This window comes from Pelmatolapia mariae, linkage group LG20, assembly GCF_036321145.2.
Source record: "Pelmatolapia mariae isolate MD_Pm_ZW linkage group LG20, Pm_UMD_F_2, whole genome shotgun sequence".
Lineage (NCBI taxonomy): Eukaryota > Metazoa > Chordata > Actinopteri > Cichliformes > Cichlidae > Pelmatolapia > Pelmatolapia mariae.
Genome location: NC_086244.1, coordinates 21181880 through 21209181, shown reverse-complemented (window position 1 = coordinate 21209181; position 27302 = coordinate 21181880). Strand labels below are relative to the sequence as shown.

The following is a 27302-nucleotide window of genomic DNA, read 5'->3' as shown; positions in this document are numbered from 1 at the left end:
ACGTTGAAGCCCCAACGCCCTCTGAGAAAAAAAAAAACCCTTAAAGAAAAGAAAACAGACAAGCACATTGATAAAACATGATATGGATGTTGTGGAAAGGCTGTCTAACAAGCAGAACCACTCTATAGTAAGTCTGGCATCATATAGCAGCAAGGCACTTTACGGTAAAAGACAAAAACCCTGCAGAACCAGTGTGAGGGCCGAGTAGATGGGAGGTGCACGTTTAACACTTCACTAGCACTGTGAAAGTCTTTAAGTCGTTTAGACACAACAATGGAAAGTTTAGGAGGAAAGCATATCTTCAAAGTGTCAGACGTGACACGTCCAGTGTTTACCCTTTCAGAAGAGAAGTTGACTTGAGCCTTTAAGCAAACACGGACACAAACACCCCCCCTACTTGGCAGTGTTTCAAAGCAAATACAACACTTGACTGGTCATGAACGTTGATCATAAATCTTTCATCTTATAAGTCGTGCCCGTCTGTCTTGAGTTATTAACAAAATGACAGAATGCATCAGCCATGAGAAGCATGTATGACTCACGATTACCCTGGAAAGAGGTAATGGGAGGGTCTGAATTTTCTGCTGAACATAGTGAAATATTTCCACAGAACAACAGGGAACAAGGAATAACAAGAGAAACCACAAAAAACAGCACAAAACTTTAAAAAACTCAATTCTTTTGTTTTGTTTTTTTTATTAAACCTCTATCGTTATGCAATCTGCTTATATAAAAGTTCTAAAGCCATCAGCCTGATACTAAGACAGACAGTGAGGCAATTGTGTGTTTCAGTTTAGTCCTCATTATTCATTGACCAAGTGGCCTGTGTGACATGTACATATCTTAACAAAACCGTAAAAACAGGAAACATGATGGACACGTACTGACAGACAAAAGAGACTGCACCGTGATGTCCAGTGCAGGTGGAGTGATTAGAAGTAGTCCGTGACGAAACAAGCTTGTGGACCTTGTTAACGAGAAGTCAGCAGAATAAATTACAGTAACGTTGGTATGCCCCAAAAGTGGGCTGCGACAGTCTCTTTGTGCTCCTCTGAAAAATGACTTAGACAATAGCACCAGGCCTGTCACCGTTTTCCTTTTGCGGAGGTGGATGATGAATGTGAGAGACGTGCTGGCGTTGTGAAATATCCACAGTGTGTGCATTCGACGTACACGACACACATTTCCCTGTTTACATATGAGATTACCTGTGTGAGGAAAACCCCCCAAAAGAACAAAAAACACCAAAAACAAAAACAGGGAAAGGCAGTTGTGTATACTTCATAGCATAACACTATGTTCATTTTGTGAGTCTGTAAACCATCATCTCATTTGTTATTAAACATATATCGACCACATACGAGGAATATTTCGATTCATGATTCTGAACATAGCATATTTCTCCATTTCTTTTCTTTTTTTTTTATCAATTCTCTTAAATACAATATTTTACATGTCGGATTAAATACGGTTTAGTGTGCATGAGTGTGAATATCACGGGGCCAAGATAGTGGATTTTTTTTCTTCCCCCCACTCCTTGTTACTGGCACTGTTTTTTTTTCTCTTCTTCTTTGTAATCTATGATGTAGGGCTGGGCTCTCTAGCGTTCGTGTGTTTGTGTTCAGTCACTGTCACTAGTTTCGCTGCTGGGGTCCCCCTGCACCTTGCTGCGGTGTTGCATGGCGCGATGATAGGCCACCTGCACTGATTTGCGGATGTTGGACTTCCTGCCTTCGAGCATCTTCTCTTTGTCCAGCTCTTGGTCGACGCCCAGAGGCACCAGCTTAGAGCGCGGAAGCCACTGCCTGCAAGCACATAAGCACAAGCACAAACATTAAAAAAAACATGCATTGGTAAATGCTAAACAGACTGGCTTCTTATATAACGCTTCTCTACCTTTTATACTATAAGCCTCAATCACCCATTTAAACAAGCACTTTTTTATATGCCAGTGTTTTCTATTTAACATTCACACTCCAACGAACGCAACAGGAACAACTGGCGGTTCTGTATCTTGCCCAACAATAATTTGGCAATCAGGCTGGAGCAGCCAGAAATCGAACCAGCAACCCTTTGATTAGACACAGTCAGTCCAGACAGAGTTATTGTTTAGTTAAAGAGTAATTGGTTCCTATGATCCGTTAATTTCTTGATTGACTTCAGAGTTTATGCACCCTGGATGCCTCCTAACAACTGCTGTGCTCATCAACTTTATAAATTTCTCCAAACTTAGCAAAACATGATCATAAGTAACTGCAGAGAACAAAGTGACCTAAAATAACATGTTCTTTCCCTCGTATTATCAAAAACCACGTTTGCCCCATTTCTGCTGAATGTTCTGTCGCTGCACTTCCGTACAAAGGCTGCAGTTTGCTTTGAACTGTTGCCACAGAGCTACTTGTGTGCAAACATCCAGTAACATCACAAGCTGCCTTTGGTAGCATGTTTTTTTTTTTTTTTGCTTTACACTGCTTGATTGTGTTAAAATAAAAATACAACATATCAGCAAAAAATTAGCAGGAAAAAAAAAAAGGAGGTGAACTCTGAGAATGAGTCACCTCCCCCAAAAAATATCACTTGAAAACCAACCATGTTCTCTTGTTGTCAAAGAAGAGGACCAGGAACAGGTGCTCCCTGGCCTCCTGGGTCATTTGCTCCCCAAGTTTCAGCACATCCAGAGGGGGGACAGGGATTGGGACACCTCGGTGGAACACCCCCTCCCTGGGCATCTTTGGGTCAATTATCTACAAGCAAACAGTAGCATGCAGAGGTTTAGAGAGCCAGTCATATTTTGACCGTAATCTGTGCTATTTGTGTTGTTTGTCCGTGTCTCACCAGAGCAGGATATGAAGGATAGCCTCTGCACTTGGCCCAGACCAGGTCTAAAGCTTCCAGAGAAGAATAATCATCTGAGGCCATCCAGCACCCTGACCTGTCCCGCCCACGCACCACTGAGAGTTGGGAAAACAGCGTCCGTTAAGCAATCTCACTTCTAGTTGGAAACACACTTTATCACACAATAACACTGTTCTAAGCAACTGTTGGTACTAGTGCTGGGCGATATGGAAAAAATATTTATCACGATATGAATTATTTTATATCACGATAACGATATATATCACGATATACGACCTGACCTGTGGTCATCTAGAAAGTACGCAGTCTGTAAACAGCGAGTGCTGAGGGTGCAGTCTTTGTTTTGAGTTACCGTAAAGTATGTCGCAAATCCGGGTGCACGTACAGCAGCACCAGCTCGCAAACCACGAGACGGAGTTTCTTTGCGAAAAATATCATTTTTTTATACTTTATTTTTTCTTGCATAAAGTTAAGAGCATGTATAGTGAGAAGACAACACTAATATATTTGCCACAGGCTATTTAACCTTTTAAGACCTACCATAGAACCAAGTCCGCCAGAGCTTATCTTTATGTTTTTACATGCTGTAGTGCCACTTGTGGGAGTATTTCAAGTTTCCATACATCAATACAACCGTTATAGCCCAAATTTTAATAATATGTATGCATTAAGTCCATAGTAACTACATAAATTGCAAAAACTTGTAGTGCAATAAACTACAAAAAAATTGAAAATCGTTTTTGTTTTGTTTTTTACATATATTTCTAGTTAAAAAAATTTTAAGAGGTGTATCCCTCAAAACTGTAAATACAAAAGTTTCCAACCACGAGAAATTTATTTTGAGTGTCTTCATAGTTTTATTTTTGAGATACACTAATTTTTATACACTGCAGGAAAAATGAAAATAAATATTATAATGCATCAAAATAAAGTATTTCCAACAGTGTAATTTGAGTTCTAAGCATCCCAGAAACGATACAGAAAAGCATAAAGTCAAACATGTCTTTTAAAAACACCAACATAGGCTTATAAGGCCCTTTCGCGAAAATGACATCACTTCCGGTTTCGGGCAGGTAATGACGGACATGCGATAGTTCGCGCTGATGTATATGCCAACATAGGAAGTCTTATGAACCTTGGCAAAGCGTGTTTCTGGAATATTATCTTTTTGTTGCTGCAAGTTTGGAATATTATGTTTTTGTTGCTGCAAGTGCTTCTTATGCAGTTTCTGCAAAGTTATATGTGGAAGGAAACCGTGACCTTGGACAAGCTAATGGCATAAGATGTAAGTACAACTCCTCCGGTTTCACATGCAAAAAAAAAAAATATTGCGCTACCTTACGTGGTTCCAGTTCTAGAGGGATTTAAAAATAGTTAGGTAAAACGGAGTGTGCCTGCTCCGACCGGTTGTAAAGGGTTAATTATATATTTTATGTAATAATTTATAAAATTTGGGTTAGTACGATATAAACGATAGAAGACAAATGGCACGATAGACACTTTTCTATCGTCCACACGATATATATCGTCATATCGCCCAGCACTAGTTGGTACAAAACACTTCCCTTTAATTTAAAATACATTAACTCCTAATGCACCTGGGTGGGGAATGATACAGCTTCTCCAGTTTGAGCGGAGTATCCTGAACAAATGGTGCTACACAAATATAACACTTGACATAGTGAAGGGAGGGCACTTCCTCTGACCATGTTTCATTTTCCCCATTATCAAGACAGCGAGTACAGGTCCTGCTATGCTGACGTGTGGTGGCTGTGACAGATTACAGCAAAGAAACTGACGGCAAATTCAAAATGTTGTTTTATTTTTGTTTTGTTTTGTAAAATACACCCACTGTTTTACGCTATCTTTAGCACTATCAGTGCCACATTGCAGAAATGATGTTCTGCTCTGACGTTCTCTCCTATAAGGACTTATCCGTCTCATCTCTGTGGCTATTATTGTGTGAGAAAAAAAAGTTTCAGCATATTTTTATCTGCAGTAATGTCTTCACGGGTATTTAAGCTTCAAGTAAAATCAGATTCCGATCAGACAAAATATCATGCCAAATTAGTTACAGGCTGAAAAGGCAAAGCTATGTTGGGTGATTCTGAGAAAACACTCACTATCTAAATAAATAGAAACTAGCTGTGTGCGCTTTATGTGAGCCTTAGAGGTTATAAAAATGTGCTTACGGTGTGAAACACCCCTCGAGCCACCGACTGAGTAGGAATCATTTTCTGTGCCTGATGTTTCCTCGCTGCTATCTTCCTGGAAAGCGCGTGAGAACGACGCCTTTCCTCTGCCCTGCTTAGAGGGAGTCGTGCTGCAAGAGAAAACAGACAGAACTATCAAGAGGCGTATAAATTTATCACAAGTGTTAGAACAACTGGATGCTTCAAGCAGGGGGGATTTCTGTTGTAAAGTTAAAACTGTGTGTTAAAGGTGTCATAAAATTTCAAGAGAGATGATTGTTAAGTCACTGGGTTTGTTTCTGCAAATGAAACCTTATGCTCACGTTAATTGGTAAAAGAACTGATTTTAAGAGTACCAGGCATAAGCATTAATCACCTGGTCCTGTCTGAAGCTGCACTGCTGCTGCTGCTGGTTGTGGACTCAGAGTCTGAGCTTGAACGAGGGAGATGAGGTTCACTTCTGTACACGCGGAAGCTTTCCGTTACTGGTTGGTTTCCTGTATCAAAGCCATTAGTTGGAAGTCCTGAGGGAAGAAAATAGAAACAAACAGTGAGGGTGCGACTTGGCATTTATTGTACGTTAAAAGTTTATTGCGAATCATCTAATTTACCTGGCAGCAGGTCATCATTGTCACTGTCGCTGTCAGAGCTGGAGCTGGTGTGAGGGCTGCGGGGACGCTTCCTGTGCCTGCTTGGTGACAGCAGGGGGAGTTGTGGGGGACCAACAGGACTTTGGCTCACTCCTGCCCCACCATAACCCGCATCCCTGTTCTTGGGTGGGCGTCCCGGCCTTTTGGGGGGTCCAGCTATTTTTTGGTTCTTCTTGGAGAAGAGGACAGATGTCCGACGGCCCACCTCTGGAGTCAGGGATGAGGACACATTCAGATCTTGATGGGGAGAGAGGTTTATATGTTAAAACACAGGCAAATGCTTATTATTCAACTGCTATTGAACAGCAAATATCATTTTCACTGCTATTTCGGACATTAGTGCTAATATTTTCCTAGACACACCCTTTCCACCAATCTCCTGGCTGCTGCTCTCTCCCCCCTCATCGTGGTGTCCTGCAGATGATGAGTGATGGGGGAGAGAAGAACTCCGGTCTCCTCCGCCCACAGAGTCCCGGCCCCCCATGCCAGAGCCTCCTTCACGCTGGTGTGCAAGCTTCCTCTTGATCACACTGATCTCCTTTCTTAGGGCCTTGGCTCTGCGAGACTGGCCAATGCTATGCTTCCCTGAGCTGACCTCATCGAGACGGGCCTGCAGGTAATGCAGCTGCTCTTCCAGAGGTAACCGCCGCCTGTTCTCTGGCAGGAGCAGGTCTGCGCAAGGCAAGCAGAAAGAGAAGCACTTAGAGATGTTGGAAATGAAAAGAAAATCAATCTTATAAAGCAGTCACACATAACGAGAAACAGAAAATATAAAAGTAGGTTTGTTTCCTGGTTAACTATATATGGGGTAGACTATCTTTGAAGCCAGACAGACGATAACATCAAGCTTTAAACATAAAGTACAAATCCAGCATACACAAGCACACAGGATGTATGATGTTTTAGATCAACTGAAACGGAACTGCATGAATTCCAAGCGCCACCTAGTGGTAGCAACATGAACTTCACTGCACCATATTGTATGTTACTGTTCACCATTGAGCCTTTATTTTGTGACAAGGGACAGCACTGCAACCATGTTCCAGTAAACCTAAAATGTAATTTTTTTAAATAAATTTTAGAAAACACTGTATCATACAGCATATTAATTAGAAAAAAAAAACTTTTAATGATCTAAAATCTTAAATCACATGTTTGTTTTTCTCCCTCCTTCTCCTTTAGCTGCTGCTTGAGGAAAAAAATATATTGGTTCCCAAGAACCTCCCAGGCAGAGACACTCACCATCTTCATTAGAAGACAACGGTCGATCTCTTTCTCTATCCCTGTCTCGCTCTCGCTCCCTCTCCCGCTCTCTGTCTCTCTCTTGCTCACGCTGGCTGTCCGGGCTTGGCTCTCGTGGTAGATGCATGCCGGTCTCGTAATCGAAGCCGATCCGTTCAGCTTGTCGCCTGGCTGTTCTTATGACAGCCCCGCCCATCTCTCTGAGCCGCAAGGCAGCGCGATAAAAGACTGTGTCCTTGGCGTTGTACTTGAGACAGTTGTTGACAATGAGCCCAAAATCGGCCTCAAAGGCCTCAAAAGTGAGGTAGCGGTGAGACTCCAGCAAGTTCCACATGGTCTGAAAGTCCATTGGAGTGTCAATATGGTCCAGGTAGTCTGGCACCTAGGTGACAAAGGAGTAGTGAGCAGACCGAGCCATTTAAAAAAAATCCAATCATATTTGTACAGTGAATGAAGAAGAAAGAAGGAAAGCCTAAAATACATTATGCCAGGTATGTAGTATACAGACATAAAGTAGAAAAGAGTCAAATATAAGTCTCTGAACATAATCAGATTTCTTGTGCTTGCGAGTATGTTGCATTTACCTCTGCCAGAGGCACAGGCTCAGTGAAAAAGTTGTTAGTGTCTCTCTCCTGTAACTGTTCCAAGGTACTCCTCAACAGCACCAGGAAGGGAGTCAGCTGCATCTCCAGCGCCATCTGCTGCACTTTAATCTGAACACAGACACATTTTTAGCAATAAACTAACAAAGTAGTGCACAGTTAGAAGTATACAGCCTGATCTACAGAAAGGAGATGCATATTGTTCTTTGTTCTGTAATCTCACTGTATCTTGAAAAAAAGAAAAAAGAAACAAAACAAAACGCTCTCTTGCTATTCTTCACATCTCACCGTCTCCCTCTTGAGCTTCTCCCTCTTTCGGATGAGCTCCACCAGTAGCCTCGCTCTTTCCAGGTCGTGTCTCAGCCTCTGCCATGCTTTTAGCTGCTCCTTTAAAGCGGTCTGTTTCTCCTCGCTATCTCTCTGCAACATTAACGTGCACAATCCCATGAACATGTTAGAACAAATTACATTAAAAGGTATCAAGTCATGTCTGTTTATTTTTTAGCACATTTCAACACAACAGATGCTAAACGAAGTGTTTCAGGTATCAGACAACTGAATGAGACAAACACAGAATCACAGCAACAGAAATTACCGAGGAAGGTTGTGACGCAGGCTGTGGTGGGAGTGGGTCAATGTGTCGCTGCGACTGTAAGTGTGTCTGAAGCCGGCGCAAAAGAGGCACACCGTTCCGACTTTGCCTCTTCAGCGTCCAGTAGCTGTGAAGTCGTTGCATGAATTGGCTTTTCCTGGGTACCGTCAGGTTGCTGGTGATTTTGCTCAACCTGCAGAGAAGCAAATACTGTTTGAACTCTTAAGCATGTTGTAAATGTAAAGCATGTTGCAAATGCACTAACAAAGGTAAAGCCTTTAAGACCAAAATGTCACAAAAGACAATGATAAGGTATTTAAAATTATTTACAGTCTAAATCAAAAATAAAACAGAACAGAATGTACAATCATCATTTCTAATAAGTAAAATAATGCAATGTGACATATAAATTATTGTCTTACAATACCAAAATTAAATAGTATAAATAGATGAGAAAAAAAATGTGATGATTTCTTTATTTGTTTTCCCCAACATACTGCTGCACGCAGTTTTCTATTAACAGCAAAAAGCATATATGTGCTTACTGGGCGCACAACTTTGAGGCACAGACAGAGCAGGTGTAGTACAGGCCTACCTGTGGGGTGGTATGCAGGGCACTGACACCACTGGTGCAGCAGCTCTCCTCTCAGCTAAGATCTTTCTGGCTCTTTTCATCTTCAGCCTGGATTTGGCCTTTGCCCTCTTCACCCGCTCAGAGCTCCAGCCCTTAGAGTCATCATCATGGCCGATGCTAGGCTCGTCATCTTCCTCCAGCTCGCCCTCGCTGTTGGATGACCCCATGCTGGCCCCACCGACTCCTCCTAAAGGACGTGCTGAACCGGGGGGCGTGTGGATGTCACAGTATGCCGTCTTGCGTACGCTGAAAGAGGTACCGTTGGCCCCAGTCTCTCTTACAGGCTCCATTTTCATATAGAGGCCTGCCTGTTGGGCACAGGTGACATGGAAAGCTGTGTAACAGTTGGCTTTGTGACACTGGATGCAGGCGCCCGAGCCACGCTGTTTGCAGATGTAGCAGGTGAGCTTCCAGCGTGCAGGAGGGATGTGCTCGATGCTATCGATCGGCTCCAGAAAGACTGTGTTCGCAAAGCAGACCTGCAGAAAGGCAGGAGAATTTATTTAACTGTGATGATGTTTACAAAGTAAAAAAACAAAACAAAAAAACAAACAAAAAACAAACAAACAAGAAAACCCAAGACTGACTGAGCATGCTTCACTGTACATCAACTGAGACAGTATTTATCTGGCTGTTAAGTTTAACATTCCCACAGTCTTTAACTGTGTAATATCAATAATAATTATAAACGTTCTTTCTTTTTTTTACATATCCCTTTTAAAATCAGAGTTTAAAAAGTGACAGCGAGACTGATGTCAACTCAGACTGATGTTGCACAAAACAATTACAATAGACAGTAAATTAATAATAGTAAATATCGCTGAAATATAAAAGGAAAGGCAACACAGATAAAGAGTCTTTATCTCCTCTGTTGTTCTAAAGTCAAGGGGCTTTGATGGCAAACAGCATGAGCACCTTTAAATTTAAGTTTCTAGGATCTAAGGCTGTGAACTGGCTCAGATGAGTTGAGCTTATTCAGTTTGTCGATATCTGCATAGTGATGTCGTTCCAAATCAAACATGTATGGATTTACCTCTGGGATCCAGAGGGCGCACACTACGTGGGCCCAGCGTGCGTCGTCTGTCTGCTTGAAAGCACCTCCTTTGTTCGGGCACAGAGCGCAGTCCACAGCTCTGCTCGGCGACTGCAGGCACCGGCGACATAACCACTGGCCCTCCGGGATATAGGGAACGCCATAGCACTCCTGGTGTACTGCCAAATTACACATGTCGCAAAACAAAATCACGTTGCTGTTCTGACACTCTCCATCGTTACAGATGCAGCAGACGGCATCTTCGTCAATCAAGGTACTAGGGTCCGCCTGAGAGAAAGGAGCACAAGGACACATTACAGCTGAATGCATTTATGTCAAGTTTGAACCATCGTCTCCCTCTTTTGTCTGATTAAAGTACCTTATTGTGACTCTCAAAGTATGACTCCTTCTCTAAGCGGTCCATGAGATACTCAAAAACCTCCTGAGGGATGGGTGTCACACCGTCACGCCGCCGCTTGTCGTTCATGATATCAAGCCAGATGTAGTCCTCCTCATCGATGTCATACTCTACCTCCTCATCTAGCTCCTCCACAGATTTATCAATGTACCTAGAGTAAAAAAAAGAAAGACAGAAGAGTCAAATTAAGACGTATTCATGCAAAGAATACTTAGCGTGCAAAAAAATATAATTCATTATGGTGCCAATTGTAATTCAGTGTAAAGACAAGAATAATGACGGAATAGTATGAATCTGAAGCACAGTAATCAGTCATTTCCCTGCTAATAAAGTGGGGACTGGCTGGACTGTATATGTCCACTAAAACAACTCACTACCAACTGCTTTTGCTTTAAAATGGATGTTCCTCTCAACAATCCTGCTTATAATACATATATATATATATATGAATTAAATGACTACATTTATTTGCAGACCTGTAGTATGATAATGGCCGAGGTGGGGCATCAGGTCGGTCTTGGTCGAGTTCTCTGAACACAGCCTCCGGTAGCTTGACTGCAGGACCAGACTGAGCGCTGTGATGATGAGATAAGCCATCCTTCTTCTTGGCTTTGCTCTTATGTTTCCCAGTCTTTGGCGTGGATTTTCCCCCATTAGAAGATGGGATATCTGAGCGGTCCTTGCCACTCCCTCCTAACTCGCTGCCCCCGGCTCCACCGTCACTACCATTACACATGCCGCCACCACTACTACCGGTTCCAGATGGAGGAGCGTCTTCTGCATCACTGTCTTCATCTGACACCACATCTATATTCTCGAAGATGCTAATGCGGTGAATGCGCCCTTGAATCTCCACCTCCACCATGCGCTGTGCCTGGGCGTAGGTCATGGTCTCTCTCCCCGGGGAATGGGAGCGTTCTGATCGGTTGGGGCTAACAGGCGTGTTCCCTCCATGACCCAGTCCTCCTCCTCCGTTACCCCCGCCATCATCCGTATCCCCTGAACCAGTCAGCGAGGCACGAGGAGGACGTCCCTTCCTCTTCTTCTGAGGCACAGCCTGGGCAGGAGTTGGGTTGTCATGGTCATAGTGGTAAAGGTGATACTCAATGCCGCTGTAGCTCTTGTAGACCTTACGGCAAGTCTCCACGGGACACTCATAAGGGGGCTTAGTGGCCCGCAGGTTGTGGCAGAATGTCTTCACGTCAAAGTCCAGCCCCATTGTGCCAACAGCCACTGCTGGGACAGATGGTGTTCAAGTTTACATCTGAAACACATGAGCACAACAGGGAACAATGATATTTGTTAAAAACAACGCACATAACAGATATTGGGCACTGTCTCCCAAGAGTTGCCTTAAAGAGCCCCAGACACCAACGAAATGCACCTGTTATGGTGCAATCACGTGACCACTGCTGGTAGCAAACAAATTATGATCTGTTATTCAGTAACAGGTGCACTAAGGTCAGCGTGTTTGCTATGATCATTGAGAACTACAATCATGTAATACAAGCAACAAACAGTAACAACAACAGCTACAGCTGGGCAGCTGTAAACCCGAGCTCATTTGCGGTTCTTGTCGAAAGAACTCAACCTTTATCTCGTTCGAACCCTTCCACCCTCTACCCCCTAAGGTAACCAACGAACTTTGTGTATTTTAACACAGCTAACGTTAGCATTAGCATTTTGCTGCTGCATTCCCCCCAAAACAAAGCTGCAGTTAGCTTGCTGGCTAACAGCAGCTAGCAAACAACAACACTGGCCACTACGTAAACAAGCACAGTTCAAGAGAATAACCCTACAGCACATGAAGTAACCTTACAAACTAGCCACGCTAGTCGCCATTATTATTAAATACTGTTCTTATTTTTTATTGTAACCTTTGCTCGGTATTTCATTCAAGCTCAGTAACGTTTAAATAGAGTGCCAAACTGTAGTTGTGTCCCCTGGGCAAACGCTAGCCTCGCAAATCAAACCATTACAGCGCATTCCAGTATAGCTAATATTAAAACAAATAAAACACACATGAATGTTTGGGGCTATACACACCGCAGCCTGGCCGTTCAGACCCCAGTGTTTCCCTCCACAATGACCTCACCCTGTGAATTTCTGAGGCAAAATGACAGCCTGGCTTCCTGAAGAGCATGTGTGGAGGCTTTATCAAACTAAGGTCCATCAAAAGCGTTCCTTTTCCTCCTTTAAGCCAAAATATCAGCGAAATCGTTTTCTCTGTGACGAGAAATAGCCAGACATGATTATTTTTTTCCGCAGTAGGGCTAACACCAAGGTCTGTTCATGTTGTCGGAGTACGGTGGGTTACTATGGATAACACCAATTACTGTAAAAATACACACACAGTCATCTAGTGTGATCTTTTTTAGCCAAACATGGCCCTTTTCGCCATTTAAAGCTAATACTTCTGATCTAACGTTATAAACACTTACTACTCCACGTTCCTCGAGACCTGCGTGCTTCGGAAACCTCACAGCAGCTCACAGCAGTTGTTGTAGATTGATTTTTAATTCATTAAATAATCCCAGCAGAGCTCAGAAGAGGCGTAGGTACAGTAAAAATGTTTTCATGAAACCATATAATAGCCAAAGAATTTCATTGTGTTGGGAATAATTCAGGAACTCGGTTGAACAAAAGGGGCAAGCATTACTGTAACGCTACGACACAGATGCGGGTCGACAGATTCGCCACACAAAGCGGGGTCTTATTTCTCCACTTTCTTTCCTGACTGTAGCCTGTTGGAACATATTGAGCGAGATTTTGTAATATAATTAACTTAATCTCTTTAAAGGGTTTGTTAAAGTATTAATTTTCCTTGCCAGGGTTTGTACTGTATGTTGCGAATCTGTGGCGTCTGTTCAAAGACGTCGAGGGTGTGAAAAACTCGAGCCTCACGGAAACACTTCCTGTCCGTCGTAAAAAATATAATAATATAATTCTGAGTATTTATAAATTTATCAATTTAAATAATAAAAATGAAAACTCTTACTCCATGCTACTTACAAAAAGTAAACAAATTATTTATGAAATACACGGAAGACACTAAAAATGCAAATAACAACGACACATGCTATCAAGCATAAAATATTTATTTCTCTCTCAACATACAGTCTGTGATAAGAGTGCAGCAGGATAGGGTGGGGTAATGCAGTGGGACATACAGCAGGCAAAAAGCAATCCCACAGTTTGAATACAAGCCTTTGACAACCAGTGCATATTCACCAGGGGGCAATGTTGTCCACAGAAGAGCGAGATGAGCAGAGGGAGAAGGTGTCAGAGCTGCTTTCCCCTCTGTGTGTATCAGCTCTTCATTTCATCAGTGCATCCAAATGAATATGCCATAGAGTTGTTCCCTTCTCTGCTCTCCAGTAAGTTAGCAGCGAGGGAGGTGGAACAAAACATACCAGATACAAATGACAGAGAACAGAAATCTCTTACTACTGGAAGTATTTCACCAAAGCAGAAGACTCTGCATAATATCCTATAAAAGTCCAATTCAAACCGAATTGATGGAATAATATACTTCAAAGCAACCCCTCCTCCTCATCCAATACCACCACCACCATCAATATCATTTTCATCCAAAAACAACAAAAACAGAAAAACAAAATGTACAAAACAAGAAAACTGTACAATTCACAGCTTGGCAAGATTGGGGGTGCTGAAATCTTTCAAATGTGCTGTGGAGATGTGAAATTTCTAACCATAATAGCAGTAACTGTTGAGCTTTGTGGAACATGAAAAGTTGGCCATGCTCGTCGGTGATATAAAAGTACAGATGGGTGAAACCCACTTATATACAGTGTAGGAACTCTTTTAACGCAGAATAAAAGGAGAATATGTGTTGTGCAAATCTCCCACATCGAGTGTCGTTTGCATTTTGAAATATATCGCTGGAAAGAAACTGGAAAACAGAGCAGACATCAAAAGCAACGTGTGAAATGAACACATCAAAATTTTAACAAGGCAATAACACTGCTTCATGAGTGTCCCATTTGTTAATCTGAGGAGTCTTATTTTTTTTTAGTGCCATTTTATGTGAACAGAAAGCCTAACTATACAGTAGGATCACCTTAACAGATGATAGCAGCATCACCAAAAAAAAGAAAAAGAAAAGAAAAGCATCAAACATCAAATAGGTTGAAAACATCAGAGCTAACTTGTGATTGCACAGAACATTTTACATACAGTGTACGCTGAGTACTAGCAAAGTTGAAAGAACATTTACTGGAAGTGAATTCAGTTTGCTGCGTGGATTGTAATCTTTATACTTTGCCCGGTAACTTCTGTCTTCTGTCTGGTGCTTGGTGATTTGCGACGTTTGTTCAACTTTTTAGCTTGCTCCTGTTGCACACATTAGAGATAAGGCTTGTGGCAAGGCCACGATCAAAGCTTTGTTGAGGGGTTTAAATTGCACTTTTGAGCCTCAAGCCTTCACATATTAATCGCTACATTCTGATCAGAACACTTCCGGAGGCATATACTGTAGAAAGAACTATGTACAGTATGTATGGCTCTGGACACCGCCTTTCCTTTGAGCACAAAGCTACAACACTGCCAGCTCTTGTGCTGTCTAATGTATCAGCTGTCCTATCAAAAAGAGGCCGTGTCCTGCTGAACCATTTTGACCTGAATGAGTGGATTTTGGCTGCTGGCATATTTTTTTTCTCCCTTCCCTCATCAGTTGTACATTAACCGTTTGTTTCTGCAAGGCATCGGTACGTCTCACCGCTATGGCATTCCATCTGTCACAGGGGTGGAAAGTAAACAAGAGTTAAAACATGATTCTGTTATTTAAATAAAACTACATACTGTGATGACAGTGCAGTAACAGAAGGGCATTCATATGTAAACCCAAAAAAAATAAAAATAAAAATTGCAATGTATTAAAAACTCAAGACTGCATTCAAGCTAAAATAACTTGGATGCAGACTTGTGGTTTTTTTTCTTTTTTCCAAGAAGAAAAAAAATATATAAATTAATGTTCAAGGCACTACATTCTTTCCAATAGATTCATCATAAATACTGTCCTATTATTGTATCTCAAACCACTGGTATTTGGATTCCAATGTAGTGTTTAAAGTGTACTTAACCCAGAAAGGCAAAAGCAACAAGAAAATTGCAGAATTGAAGAATAAAATGAAATATGGATGTTGTGACCACACATAAAACGACTAGTATGGCTAAGTCATGACTAAAGCCAAAAAAGTATTCAAACATACTTACTTAACATGTACTGTATAATATACACACATATCTACACTCACACACACACACAATTTACTACAGATTAGTGTTGCATGAAGAATCAACACTTTTCTCATGGTATTTACATGATGGGATTATGTACATGTGTTGCTCCGAACAGAGCAGAGTGGAGCTGGACTGTCTTGCAAATACACACTAATAAATTTTGGTAAGCAGATCAAGTAGTCCTTGTGGTTTTCGGACACGGGCCATTCTCGGGGCTGTGGATGACCAGAGGGTAAGCTTGAATCTGTGGGTTTGCCATTGTGCCATAGGGCATCATTCTTGCTGCACCAAGCAAGCCTACGGGGACCACAGACCCTACAGGACTGGGCAAGCTGGGCCATCTCTGGGGATAAAGAGGACCGGGAACCATCCCAGCATAGGAGCCTGCGGGAACGAGGTAACCAGGAGAGGGCACTGTGGATGAGTTTGACGATAGGGTTGCAGGTATACGAGGGCCTAAAGCAGCAGTCAGGGGGCATGAAAGAGGCAGCTGGAACTTGCCGGGACCATTATGACATTTCATCTGGAACAGAGGGGACAAAATATGTGCACAGACTCAGGCTGACTCATGCTTACATTAAGAATGATGAAGTACAGCTCCTAAACTCTCAGTCACTCTCTGTTCCAAATACCTCACAAGTAACTGCTCCCATCGGTGCTGCACCGCCTTCCAGGTCTTGCCGACGCCTCTGCTGTTTCATCTGGTTCAGGGAGGGTCGTGCTTGACTGGCCGCTGCTACAGTTTCCTTTGTCCAGTCATCAACCAGTTTGTGAAGATCATCAGTAAACGTGCCTCTCTTGTTGTTGCTGTTGTTGGTCTGGACCTGAGCGAGACGTGTGAATGGCTGAGGAGAGGGTGAGGATGTTGCTGCAGAGAGTGATGGCTGAGTCTGACTGGAGGCTGTCTGAGCAGCGGTGGTGTTAAGAGAGGACCCTGAAAAGACACAAAGGTCTTAAAATCTGCCTAGTTAAAAAACAAAACAAACAAACAACAACAACAACAAAAAAAAAACAGCTGTCAAATCAATTGGCTGCTGTATGGCAGAATTAAGGACAGTTTCACAAAAAAATCCAAAAAAACCTGTAATGTCACCTTTCATGAAAGCCACGTTTAAATAATCCTCATCATTCTGGCGAGGCTAGAGCAAAATGAGTGTACAGGTAAAGTTGTGACACATATTTTGCCAGCAGCCAAAGGATTACAACATACATGTCTTTCATGAACAATTAAATAAAAATGAAATGTTTGATATGCAAGCAATGACAAAATCCAGCAACCAAGACATGTAGGCACACTGCCATGCAAAACATGAAACAAATTAATGCAACAATCTGTTGAGTACCCATGTTTAAACAACGGAGACATTTTCAAGTGCCAAATAAATTTCAGAGAAAAAAAGGACTAAAATAGTGAGGACGAATAGAAAAGACAGAGAGTAAGAAAGTAAATGAGATAGTTACTACTACTGCGCTCTTTGCCTAGACATAGTCGTTTCAGAGTGGACCCTATAAAAAGGTAAAACAGCACAAGACAGAAACAGTTAGGCCAGGACACACTGCACACCACAAGTAGGTGGACAAGCTGCTTCAAAAGCACATTCAGCTATCAAAACAATTGAGGAGAGAGAAAGAGGAAAAGGAGGAAGAGGGGTGTAAAAATCAGTGAGGAGGACTAGAGGAGCAAATCTAGGTGTTCTCTTTAATATCATTTGACGAGCCGATTTTTAGAAAGTGTACCTGACAAGCCTAAAAGAAATCACAACTTGCCTTGACGTGTAATCTTGCATGTTTGTTCCTGCACATTTATTGACCTTTTCATGATTATATTTAATATGGAATATATCAAAAATATTGGCTTGGACAGAAATTTGGAAAAATGCAACTACTATCGTATGAATTTGTACTTTTTGTTTGATCATTGGAATAACGGATGATTTACTGTTTCATTAACTGGTAGGGAGAAACCACAAAATGTGTAACATTGTGTTTTCTGGGAAAGAATATTGGAGCCTGGATTTAAGCAAAAAGATCCCTTTGTCGATGTGAGAATGCCTGTGAAACAAAATATGAAACCAAAACAAATAAAATTTAACCAACTGAAAGCACAGATACAAGCTGGAACTCGTCAGAGTCAGCAATTAAAAAGAAAAAAACCAAAAATCCAAACATGCAGGTAACTCAGGAGAGGTGAAAGAACAAAACCATAATAATATTGATGATACAGCCCTTCATATGGCGGAGCAAGTCTCCATCAGTGCCCTGCCTGGCGCCTGCACCATGCACGTCTTCTCCATCCAAACATGAGGGACAGAGAGAGCTCTCCTCAATCAAAGCATAGGGCCCTGCCTATTAGGGAAGGGTTGGGGTTTTTTTTCTCTGCGTTAGTATACACAGGATGGCAGACTTAGTGCCTCGACTCGTCTGTGTGTGTGTGGGAGGGGGTGTTACACAATCAAAATTAACTGTGGATGGAAACACACAACAAATAAATAGGGTATAAAGAGTTTGCCATTCTCTCTCAGATGCACACACACATACACAAACACAGTCACACCATCTTGTATTAGGCCCATGTTTGGACAGGACTAGGCATTCACAAGCTCCAGTGTGCTTGTGGGGTCTATTTTTGAAAGCCAGAAGCACTGCACAAAGCAACTGTATGAAGAGCAGGGGGCAATATATTTAAAAATTAATAATTATGAATGTAACTGCAGTTCTGTGAATTATGGATGATTGCCAGAGGAAAGACTGTAAACTGACATAGGTACCTACAACATTAAAGTTATTGCAGCCTGGAATTTGAATATAAGAGGCAGCACACCCTAGAAATGTTTCCTTTTCAATCTTAAGGTCAACTGGATGCAATCTGGATCCTCAGGGACACTGAATTCATAGAAATATAGCTACTCTTTGTTCTACTTCCTTTCTCCCAACGACTAAATACAGCTCACAGTACAGCACTGGGTTGGTAAGATGGTTGATAACAATTACATGTTGTTTCACAGCTCTCTTTCTATCTGGAAAATATCCCTCTGTGCAAATGAAACACTGGAAAAACTGACTGCATAGAAATTACGCTCTACTTCAGTGCACAGAAATTATTTTCAGCAATTTGGACCTGCAGATCTCAACACCCGCACAAAGAGCCACACGTCTGAGTCATGCTGCACTTCTTCAGAAAAATATAATCAAAAAAGGCTTTAATTCAAGCTGAAAATATACAACACAGCCAGGAAAGAAAGGTCACCCTACACGAATGAATGAATTGAAATGTCTTTATACTTTTCTCTGAGATCCCCCAGAGTCAGGTAATTCCCACTTCTATATATAGCTGCTGTAATCAAGTCACTTTAATTAAATCACTGTCTTCAAGTAAACTAAATCACAGAAGAAGAGTGATTTTATAATGCCAGTAGTAGATTTTGCTTAGTAAATACATTTACTCAGGGGTGATTGTGTTTTAAATTATATTACAGACAATAAGGGTTTTATTAGAAGAAGCCATAAATGCTGACTTAGAAACACAAACAAATCTAGAAAACAGCAGAGACTGTATCTATCTGTAAATGTCACACTTTTGTACTAATTACAAGCTTTAAAAGTACGGGCACTGGCCAGTGCTACAGCTCAGCCTCCTAGTAGATGCACATATGGCATAAATTTAAAACTAGCTCATTTTTGAGCTATTGTGCTCACAGACTTGGATGTCCATACCACCCACCAGGTTTGACGATGTCAGTCTTTTATGGCTGAGGGGTAAAAACCCTAACACATTCGCAGACTTTCAGCAAAGTCACATACTATTAAACAAACAGTACACAGACTGACCTGCTTCACTGTATGGTTTTATAGCAAGAAACATTTCATGGCTGCACAAACCTTTCATCTGTATTAGCCAGATATATCCAATTTTAAGTTTATCACAACAGTATCATGCTAATGTGTCAATATATATCATCTGTTTTTTTGTTCTGGCCAACAAAATAAATAAAATAAATTAGAAAATATACAGAAAACAAGCTTTAAGGTTGTTGAGAAGTGTGGGTGGTAGGAATAAACAATGGGTGTATGTCTGGTGAGAAGACCTGCAGGGATGGTGAAATAAAATATCCACTATATTCCATACAAATAAAAAAATAGTTTGATAGGAGAGAGAGGCAGATAAATAAAGAGAATATGGAAATGAGTGAGGGGAAATATAAAAGAACAAATACAAACAGATGGACAGAGACACAGGTCCACTGAGGAATCTAGTGCGTGGTTTGCTACTAGATTTATAGGTGACTCTCTCTGACGTTTGGTGGTAAACCGTCCAGCCTGCAAAAATGAATATAAGAGGGAAGAAGAGAAGAAACAAGAAAGACACTATGTAAAAGTGCACAGAGACTGGGATGAGAAATCCCCACCATTAAAAGCACCAGAAAAGGACAGTTTAGGAGAGCATGATATGCAGGATCCAACCATAGTATCTGGTGATGAATGAGACTATTTTGACTCTCTGATGATAATTCAAACTGGCTGCCTATATCTGCATTCCTCAAAACACTTAAGGGAACACTCAATCATCACAGGGTAACACAAAGTCAGTTAAACTTCAGAGATATCGGTCTGTCCAGTTAGGAAACATAAACCATTGTGAATCCATTTTACCTGTTTTGGTGTAAATGAAACTTTGGCTCTGCAGTGCCAGGTGCCAAGATGATGGCCACAGACCCGTGCTCTCTCCTGGCTGATTTTTCTCTACTTTGCTTTTTGCTAGTGTCTTTGTCACTGCTGGGGGTAGTTCCAGCCTATTCGAGTTGCACACGTGGCCGGGCTCCTCCAGGACAGTATATCTATATATGCTGTCACAAGAAGGTTTGGTGTGTCTCCAGGACACTCAAGGAAGTACCAAGAGATGGGGCATTACACAACAAGAGCTGGACATGGCTGCAAAAGGGTTTCACCCCAGCTGCAGAACCTGTATCTGCTCCTTTGTGAAAGGAGGACCTTGAGGAGCACTGCCAGAGCTCAACAAAATGACCTTTAGCATTCTACTCATGCTCATATTTCTGACCAAACTGCCAGAAACAGACTCCATGAAGGTGGCATGAACAGCCAACATCCTTCAGGGAGACCTGTGCTCACAAACCAGAACTCTGCAGTTTGACTGGCATTCACCTAAGAACACCAGAACTGGCATCCCATTCTCTTTACAACTGAGAGCAGCTTCACACAGACAACATGTAGCGGATGTGAAAGACACAAGCAACGGCCCATTCTTGTGGTATGGGAGACACAGCCAACCTTTTTGAAAAAATAAATATGGATAGTGCCATCCTGGAGGAGCTGGACTACCTGTGTACCATTTCACGTACCAGCAATGATAAGGCCACTAGCAAAAAGCTAAATATGGAAGATAATCAGACAGGAAGGATAAGGAAAGAGCAATGGTCTGTGGCCACACCTGTAAAACCATGTTGTCTCTCCAGTGCGCCTGTTGTCACTTTCATTTACACTAAAGCACAGATTATACACTTTTATTACGGGTCCTAAAAAAAATATAATCATCAAGTAAATATAAAGTGGAGGGTTTATGTATTGTTATACCTATTGTTATGTATTTATGGGATTATAGTGTCTATACCTTGGAATACGCTGAATTTAATATGAAACCTAAAAAAAAAAAAAAAAAAAAAAAAAAAATTTAAATAGCAATGTTTGAAAGACAGAAATCACCCAGCTTCAAACAACATTTTGCAGTCACTAAAACTATTTCCCTTCTCATTTCTCATTTCACTTTAAACACTATTAGCAAAAAGCTAATTATCTAGTACTAGTTGTTTTCAAGTAAATAACATGGAAATTCAAATGTTCAAATCTTCATCCTCTGCAGAATGTAGCAGATTAATAGAACCAGTGTCCAGATTTCTTTTGTTAATTTAAAGTTCTTGGTATGAACTGCATAAAAACTCAATGTTCTTTGTTTATGCATCATTAGAAGATGTAAATTAAGTTTAAGTGTGACTTAACATAAGTGAAGTCACAGTGTTAACATCTTTACAAACTTTCTTTTTGACTTTTAACAGTCTTTTATTTGTTTTCTAATTGTTTTTAGGTTATTTATATGGTTTATTGGTTTTATTGATTGCTGCGCAGCACTTTGATCCAACCTGTTGTGTTTCCGTCTGTTATGTAAATACACGGACGTGTCGTGGACCTGGCACACATGACGTGATGACTGACATTTAACAATACATAACTGGACATCCCCAGCTTTCAGACAATTATCAGGGAATTTATGAGCTCAAAAGTTCAATATTAGTACACAAGTATTGTTCATGCTAGGACACAATTATTTATAGCACAGTCCACTTTTGTTTCTCAACTTGAAAAAAAATGGCATAAATTTAACAATAAAATCGTGTATTTGTGAATATGCAGTATGTGGTGCTGTCAATAATCCTATAGTACATACAGTATGAAGTTTGAAGCTGGTAAAAATGAGGTGGTTCTCCATCCTCCTGTTAGCAAAAATGCTACCCAGGGGCACTACTAACAGTTGTTAAACATGTGTATAATGGCTGAATGCATGTCCATCTGCATGACCACACACAAACTGCACACACACAAACCCATGAACCTATAATATGTACCTTGACCAGGGCCAGCATGGTTGGGATTTCCATCACCATGTAGTCCAGCGTAGATGTTGTCTGAGGAGAAAGAACCCTTCAAAGAACAGGGCTGCTGGGTGTGGACATGCTCTGGGGCAGTGCTCGGCTGATTGCTGGAGCTGGAGCAACCGCTGGAGTGGGCTGAGCCATCTGATAGAACTGAACTTTTAGCCGGGGAGCCGGACGAGCTGGCAGCACTCTCACCTTGGCACAAAGAGAAAATAAATAAATAAAATAAGTAAAGTGTGAGTCAGAATGAATCACACACTCCTACGAGTTTTCTGAACCTGATGTCATTCCTGTGTTCTCCACAGGCTGCAAACACTCTCCCATACACACAAATCATCACATCACATGGATACATAGCCACTCATCACCCCACGTTCCCAACCCACATACCTTTTCTGTCAGCACTGGTGGTATTAAGATTGTTTTTGAGCTGCTGCACCATTGGATTGAGCAGTTTTCCAGCTTTTAGCTTGTGTTTGCTGGCTTTGCGCCTACGGCCACTTGGAGGTGCAGCATGAAGCAGGCTGACATTGGGGGGCAGAGTTTTTCCCAACTCCTTGTACAGACGTTCAATCTCACTCCTCTGAAATGCCTGCAGCTCTGAGATCTCCTTCATGTGTCTAAAAGTAGATGCAAGGAGAAAATATTCAGTAACCATCTTAAAACAAAAAAAACAAACAAACATCATTTCAAAAGTTCACTCACACATTATTATCCATCTCCTGTACTCTGCATTGTTAAAAGTCAGTATTAGCATGATTTTATATGTTGGTAATTGATCATAAAAACACAATTCTTAACTTAAAATAATTCAGTTAAAGGTGGTTCTATAATCTCCTAAATCATTGGGTATACTTTTTCACAGGACTGTACAGTCTTGTATCCTATACAAGAGGTTTTGGCCTTCCACCAAAATAAAGTCACCAGGGGTGTCATTTTTACTAAGTTCATTCTTTGTGTAATTTAACAGTCTCTTTGCCTTAACTATCACTGTTACATGCATATTAAACATACAAAAATACCCATTTTCAGCCAAGACACATCCTGTAAAATATCAATTAAGGTTTTCTGTTAAATGCAAGAATTAAGTCATACCTACTTCTGATTACCATGCAGAGGGATATACTTGAACATAGGCTACCAGAGAATGGTGACTATAATTCAGCCATACTCCCAAATAGTCTCTTTTTTAAATATAACTAATTATGACAGTTAGACAATCAGACTAGTGTGAAGCAGCTTCAATAAACTGAAACGGTTATGTAATTAGAGCAGTGAAACAATTAGAGTGAATACACAGGAACTGTATTCCACTTAAAAAAAGCTTTTAAATACCAGCTAATTAAAAAAAAGTTTAATAAAACAGGCACATTAGTGTAGCTGTGTTTGACTGTAAGCATGCAGTGAACCACAGCTAAAACTTACTTTTCTCTAAGTTTCTGTAGTTCTTTTCTCATATCTGCATCCTCAAACTCGGAGTCATTGTCACTGCTGATGTAGGATGAGGGTGCATGTCCTGCTGAAGGCGAAGGAGTGTGACCATTCATTGACACGGGCTGTCGGCTCGGTGAATCAGAGCTCTGTTCACTTTTGCTTCGCCCAGAGCGCCGCAGGAAGGCAACTGCCCTCTTCATGAGGTCACTTCCACTGTGCTCAGACAGGGTATGAGCCGGAGGAGCTGGATGTGCAGGAGGAAGAGCTACGCTGCTGCTGTCCTCATCTGCTGAGTCAGAGCAGAGGTGAGAGGGGAAGCGATAGTGGTGATGTGCTGAAGCGTCAATAGTCTGGGCCCGGGGAATGTGGCATGGGGTGCTGTCAGGACTAGAAGAAGGTGTAGCCTGATAGAAGTTTGGCGGAGCAGAGTAACGGCTACTGCGGTGAGATTTAGATGTTTCTGCATTCTCATCTTCATCTACAGGTTTCACTGACGACCTGCTCATAGCCACACATCCTCGCTCTTTCTTGCTCATGCTCTGAGTCTGGCTGTAAGACCCTCCAGAACCACTAGAAGGAGCTGGGGAACTGCAGGAGCTGCAGCTTGTCTTGCTTTTTTCCAAGCGACAAATAACATCCGGCGGAGTTGGGATGATCTGCAATAATGGGAAACCCATGTTCATAACAAAATTAGGGTCCATAAACAACTAATGCAATATTTAAGCTACAAACACTGGAACTCAGATAAACACTGGCATAAGCCATGACCTGTAATGCAATTTTATTAGGGCAAATGACATTTACATTGAGCAGATTTGCTTGCTGAAAGTTTGAAAGCAGGGTCTTACTTGAAAACGGCTTTTGGAGCCATGTGCACCAGAGCTGGCAGGCACATCACTTCTTTTTAAACCCCTGTTAGTACCTAAAAGACCAGTAAGGAGATTTTTGTTTTCAAAACAAAACAATCTGCAAAACATTATGCAGTAACAAAGTGACATGGATATTACACAAATAAATGTTACCTACCTGGCACTGCAGTGTCACTTAATGTACCCACATCATCCGTGCGCTCAGGAATCTGAGGCTAAGACAGAAAGCGAGAAGAGTGTGTGTTGGACAGGTCACAATGATGTGCAAGTGTTAAAACATGACATACACAGGGTTGGTGCATTAAGGCTAGCTGTTATCCTTTCCTGACCTCAATGTTGTCTGAGTCAGAACCTGATGTGTTTCTGCTGGCATGCATGTACACAAATATAAGGGAGGTCAGGCTGAATCATTGTTATGAAAGGAGTAACTTTGTTACTCTCGCTTCTTTCTAAACACAGTATTGGCCTTGCTCTTTATAGACAATAGTCAAATCAATAACACAGTGCAGAGAATTGATTCACTGTTGCTGCTATTTATATACCATGTAACTTTTAACCAAAGTCTGGTTGCTCACATTTCTCCCTTTTACTAACAAACACAGTGCATTTTACCAGAGGTTCCCCCTTCTTCTTTGTAAGTGCTCCTTCAGTGCTTTGGCCATCTGAGACTGGAGGGGAGCTGACCCCCTCTGTGCTGGATGCCTGGGGGTCAGATGTAAGACTCGAGGGCTGGGAAGGAGCATGCTCTTGGTATAACAGGTTTCTCAGCTTCTCATCCAAAGTCTTGATAGTGCGGTCAACAAACTCCACCCTGCGTGGCCCCTCACTGTCTGACTCGCCTGGCCCCACACACTGCTGATGGCTTGAAGACTGGGAGTTCTGATGTGCAGGACTTTGAGGCTGCGAGGTCACAGTCCCAGGCTGCATGGGCGTTGCATAGGGTTGCTGCATGACCACAGACTGAAGGGAAGTCAGCTGAGGAGGAGCTTCTCCAGTAGGGCTGGCCTTCTGGATTGGTTGATTAGTCTGAGATGAAACCAAACCACCAGGTGTTCCTTTCTCAATGCCATTTACATCCAGCGAGACAGGGGGCACAATAGCGCAGCATGGCATATCAGTAACCATAGAAACAGCGGAGATGCAAGGTTCTTCCACAGAAAGTGAGCTGCGATGGTTGGCGGCACTAGATCCTAGGGCATGTTTAGTAACACTGGGCTGGGTCTGCTGGATGTGGGCTTTGCTAGTGATTTGGTCCAGAGGCTGGACCGAGGTTTGAGCTGCGGTAGTCAGTGAGGAGGATGAGGACGGGTTTTGGGAGGACAAAGAGGCGACTTGAGTAGGCACTGCAGCTGTGTTGCTGTTGGCCCCAACTGACGATGAGCCAGACTTTTCAGATTCTGGAAAAATAAAGAGATGACAGTTAATTAGCAGGAGAACAGATTGATACGTAAACAGCCAAGGCTAAGAAAGGAGCTAGCTCCTGTGAGTGCCAAAGTGTTACATCATTGTTCGTCTTCCCCCATCAGGCTCTGTCAGCTGGAGTATAAATCCTGCCCTTCACTTTTTTCTTTTTTCTTTTTGCCTAAAACCACTGCAGACGCACTCTTATATAACTGACCCCAACGGATGAACCAACACAGATACACTCTAATGCATGTGCACCGTCTTCAGTAACAACAGCAGCAGCAGAGAAAAGCAAAGAAAGGAAAGCTGCAGATTTCATTTTCTAGAAAATATACTCCAACTAGTACGTAAAACAACTCTTCATGTAAAAGATTCTTTGTTTAACAAGAAGTAAATCAGAAGACATTATAAATTAATAATGGAGTGTGGGCTTACCCTGGGCATGTGATGTATTCTCTTTGTCGTGCATGGGAGTCTCAGCCACGGGGCAGATTATAAACCAACGCTTACCAGTGTGCAGGACTGTGAAGGGCAAACAGAAAAACTCATCTATATTCCCAGAATTTAAAAATCACACCATTACAGATCATTTTCAGCATAACTGCATTCAATTCAATTTTATTTATATAGCGCCAAATCAGAACGATGGTAGCCTCAAGGCATTCCAGACGATTATGCTTTCAACTATAGCACCCTGTATAATTTGTCATTTATGATCAAATTAAGCATGACTGAAAAGACATTCATAACAAACAGTAACAAAGTGCAAAGTATATAATCAAATGAGCCTTGTTCAAAGTGACATCATAATATTAACAGATGAGATGCTGGCTGGTAAAAAGCCTTACCATTTTGTTGGTACACTAGCTGTGGGGTGCTGGGAGATGAAGCCTTTAAAGGAAAAGAAAGATTACCAACCTGTGCTAAAGCATGTGCATCAGTCTAATGTACATTTAAAAGGCTTCCCCTAAAGAGCCAAAAAAGCTGAACCTCAGAATAAATTCAGTTAGATCAAAATGTAGCATCAGCAAGGCTGGTATTTTTGGCAGCAGTGCAAAGTCATCTTGAGAGTGCTGCCTGGATGATGCATCTGAGGCGGAGGCACTCGTAGACAGATTGCACCATTTCATCTATTAACTGTCAACAGTGCGTTTCTCACCTCTGTTCCCAGTGTGCCAGGTCCTTCACTCTGTTTGGGGCTGCCTCCCTGGTCGGAGTTCCTCTCACCCTCGGTGTCCTCACTCAGCATGTCCTCAGCCTTGTCTACGATGTCCTTCAGCTGCTCAATGAAGACCTCTTTTTCTAAAGGTAGAATAAAATCATTCTCCACCTGAAAAAAACAAACCAAAAACACAGTGCAACATTAAAGGTTTTAGCTTAACAAGCAATGCTTAAAGTAAAGCGTTTATGACTGTGCTGGGAACAAAAGACGTAAAAGTACATTCAGAA

General features: G+C 41.8%; 2 protein-coding genes across 12 annotated transcripts in view; both read right to left on the bottom strand.

The window, feature by feature from the left end:
- Nucleotides 1-684: 684 nt before the first annotated feature.
- brpf1 (bromodomain and PHD finger containing, 1) lies at nucleotides 685-12886 on the bottom strand. Of its 4 annotated transcripts, none has more exons than XM_063464185.1 (16): nucleotides 12661-12886; nucleotides 10696-11483; nucleotides 10181-10370; nucleotides 9802-10089; nucleotides 8730-9247; nucleotides 8138-8327; nucleotides 7831-7962; nucleotides 7525-7653; nucleotides 6941-7322; nucleotides 6062-6370; nucleotides 5660-5935; nucleotides 5425-5572; nucleotides 5049-5179; nucleotides 2836-2951; nucleotides 2590-2744; nucleotides 685-1805 (listed from the first exon to the last, which is right to left on the bottom strand). In XM_063464185.1, exons 2-16 carry the CDS (start codon nucleotides 11436-11438, stop codon nucleotides 1622-1624), a joined length of 3891 nt encoding a protein of 1296 aa, XP_063320255.1. In that variant the 5' UTR covers nucleotides 11439-11483; nucleotides 12661-12886; the 3' UTR covers nucleotides 685-1621. The 4 variants fall into 4 exon arrangements, with proteins under 4 accessions (XP_063320255.1, XP_063320256.1, XP_063320258.1 ...); XM_063464186.1 differs by lacking the exon at nucleotides 12661-12886 and adding an exon at nucleotides 12266-12487; XM_063464188.1 differs by lacking the exon at nucleotides 12661-12886 and adding an exon at nucleotides 12315-12487.
- Nucleotides 12887-13301: 415 nt separating this feature from the next.
- LOC134618892 (serine/threonine-protein kinase WNK2-like) overlaps nucleotides 13302-27302 on the bottom strand; it is a 40218-nt gene continuing 26217 nt past the window's right edge. For 4 of the 8 annotated variants that reach the window (XM_063464496.1, XM_063464501.1, XM_063464504.1 and 1 more), the window contains 13 exons: nucleotides 27013-27183; nucleotides 26702-26744; nucleotides 26289-26375; nucleotides 25062-25846; nucleotides 24607-24664; nucleotides 24429-24502; nucleotides 23572-24236; nucleotides 22537-22766; nucleotides 22117-22341; nucleotides 19700-19798; nucleotides 16943-16987; nucleotides 16114-16415; nucleotides 13302-16004 (listed from right to left, as the gene is read on the bottom strand). In XM_063464496.1, the coding sequence (XP_063320566.1) occupies nucleotides 15654-16004; nucleotides 16114-16415; nucleotides 16943-16987; nucleotides 19700-19798; nucleotides 22117-22341; nucleotides 22537-22766; nucleotides 23572-24236; nucleotides 24429-24502; nucleotides 24607-24664; nucleotides 25062-25846; nucleotides 26289-26375; nucleotides 26702-26744; nucleotides 27013-27183 (3135 nt within the window). In that variant the 3' untranslated portion in view covers nucleotides 13302-15653. Of the gene's footprint in view, nucleotides 16005-16113; nucleotides 16416-16574; nucleotides 16621-16942; nucleotides 16988-19699; nucleotides 19799-22116; nucleotides 22342-22536; nucleotides 22767-23571; nucleotides 24237-24428; nucleotides 24503-24606; nucleotides 24665-25061; nucleotides 25847-26288; nucleotides 26376-26701; nucleotides 26745-27012; nucleotides 27184-27302 lie in introns of those variants that run through there. The other 4 variants (XM_063464500.1, XM_063464498.1, XM_063464503.1 and 1 more) reach the window with 4 other exon arrangements.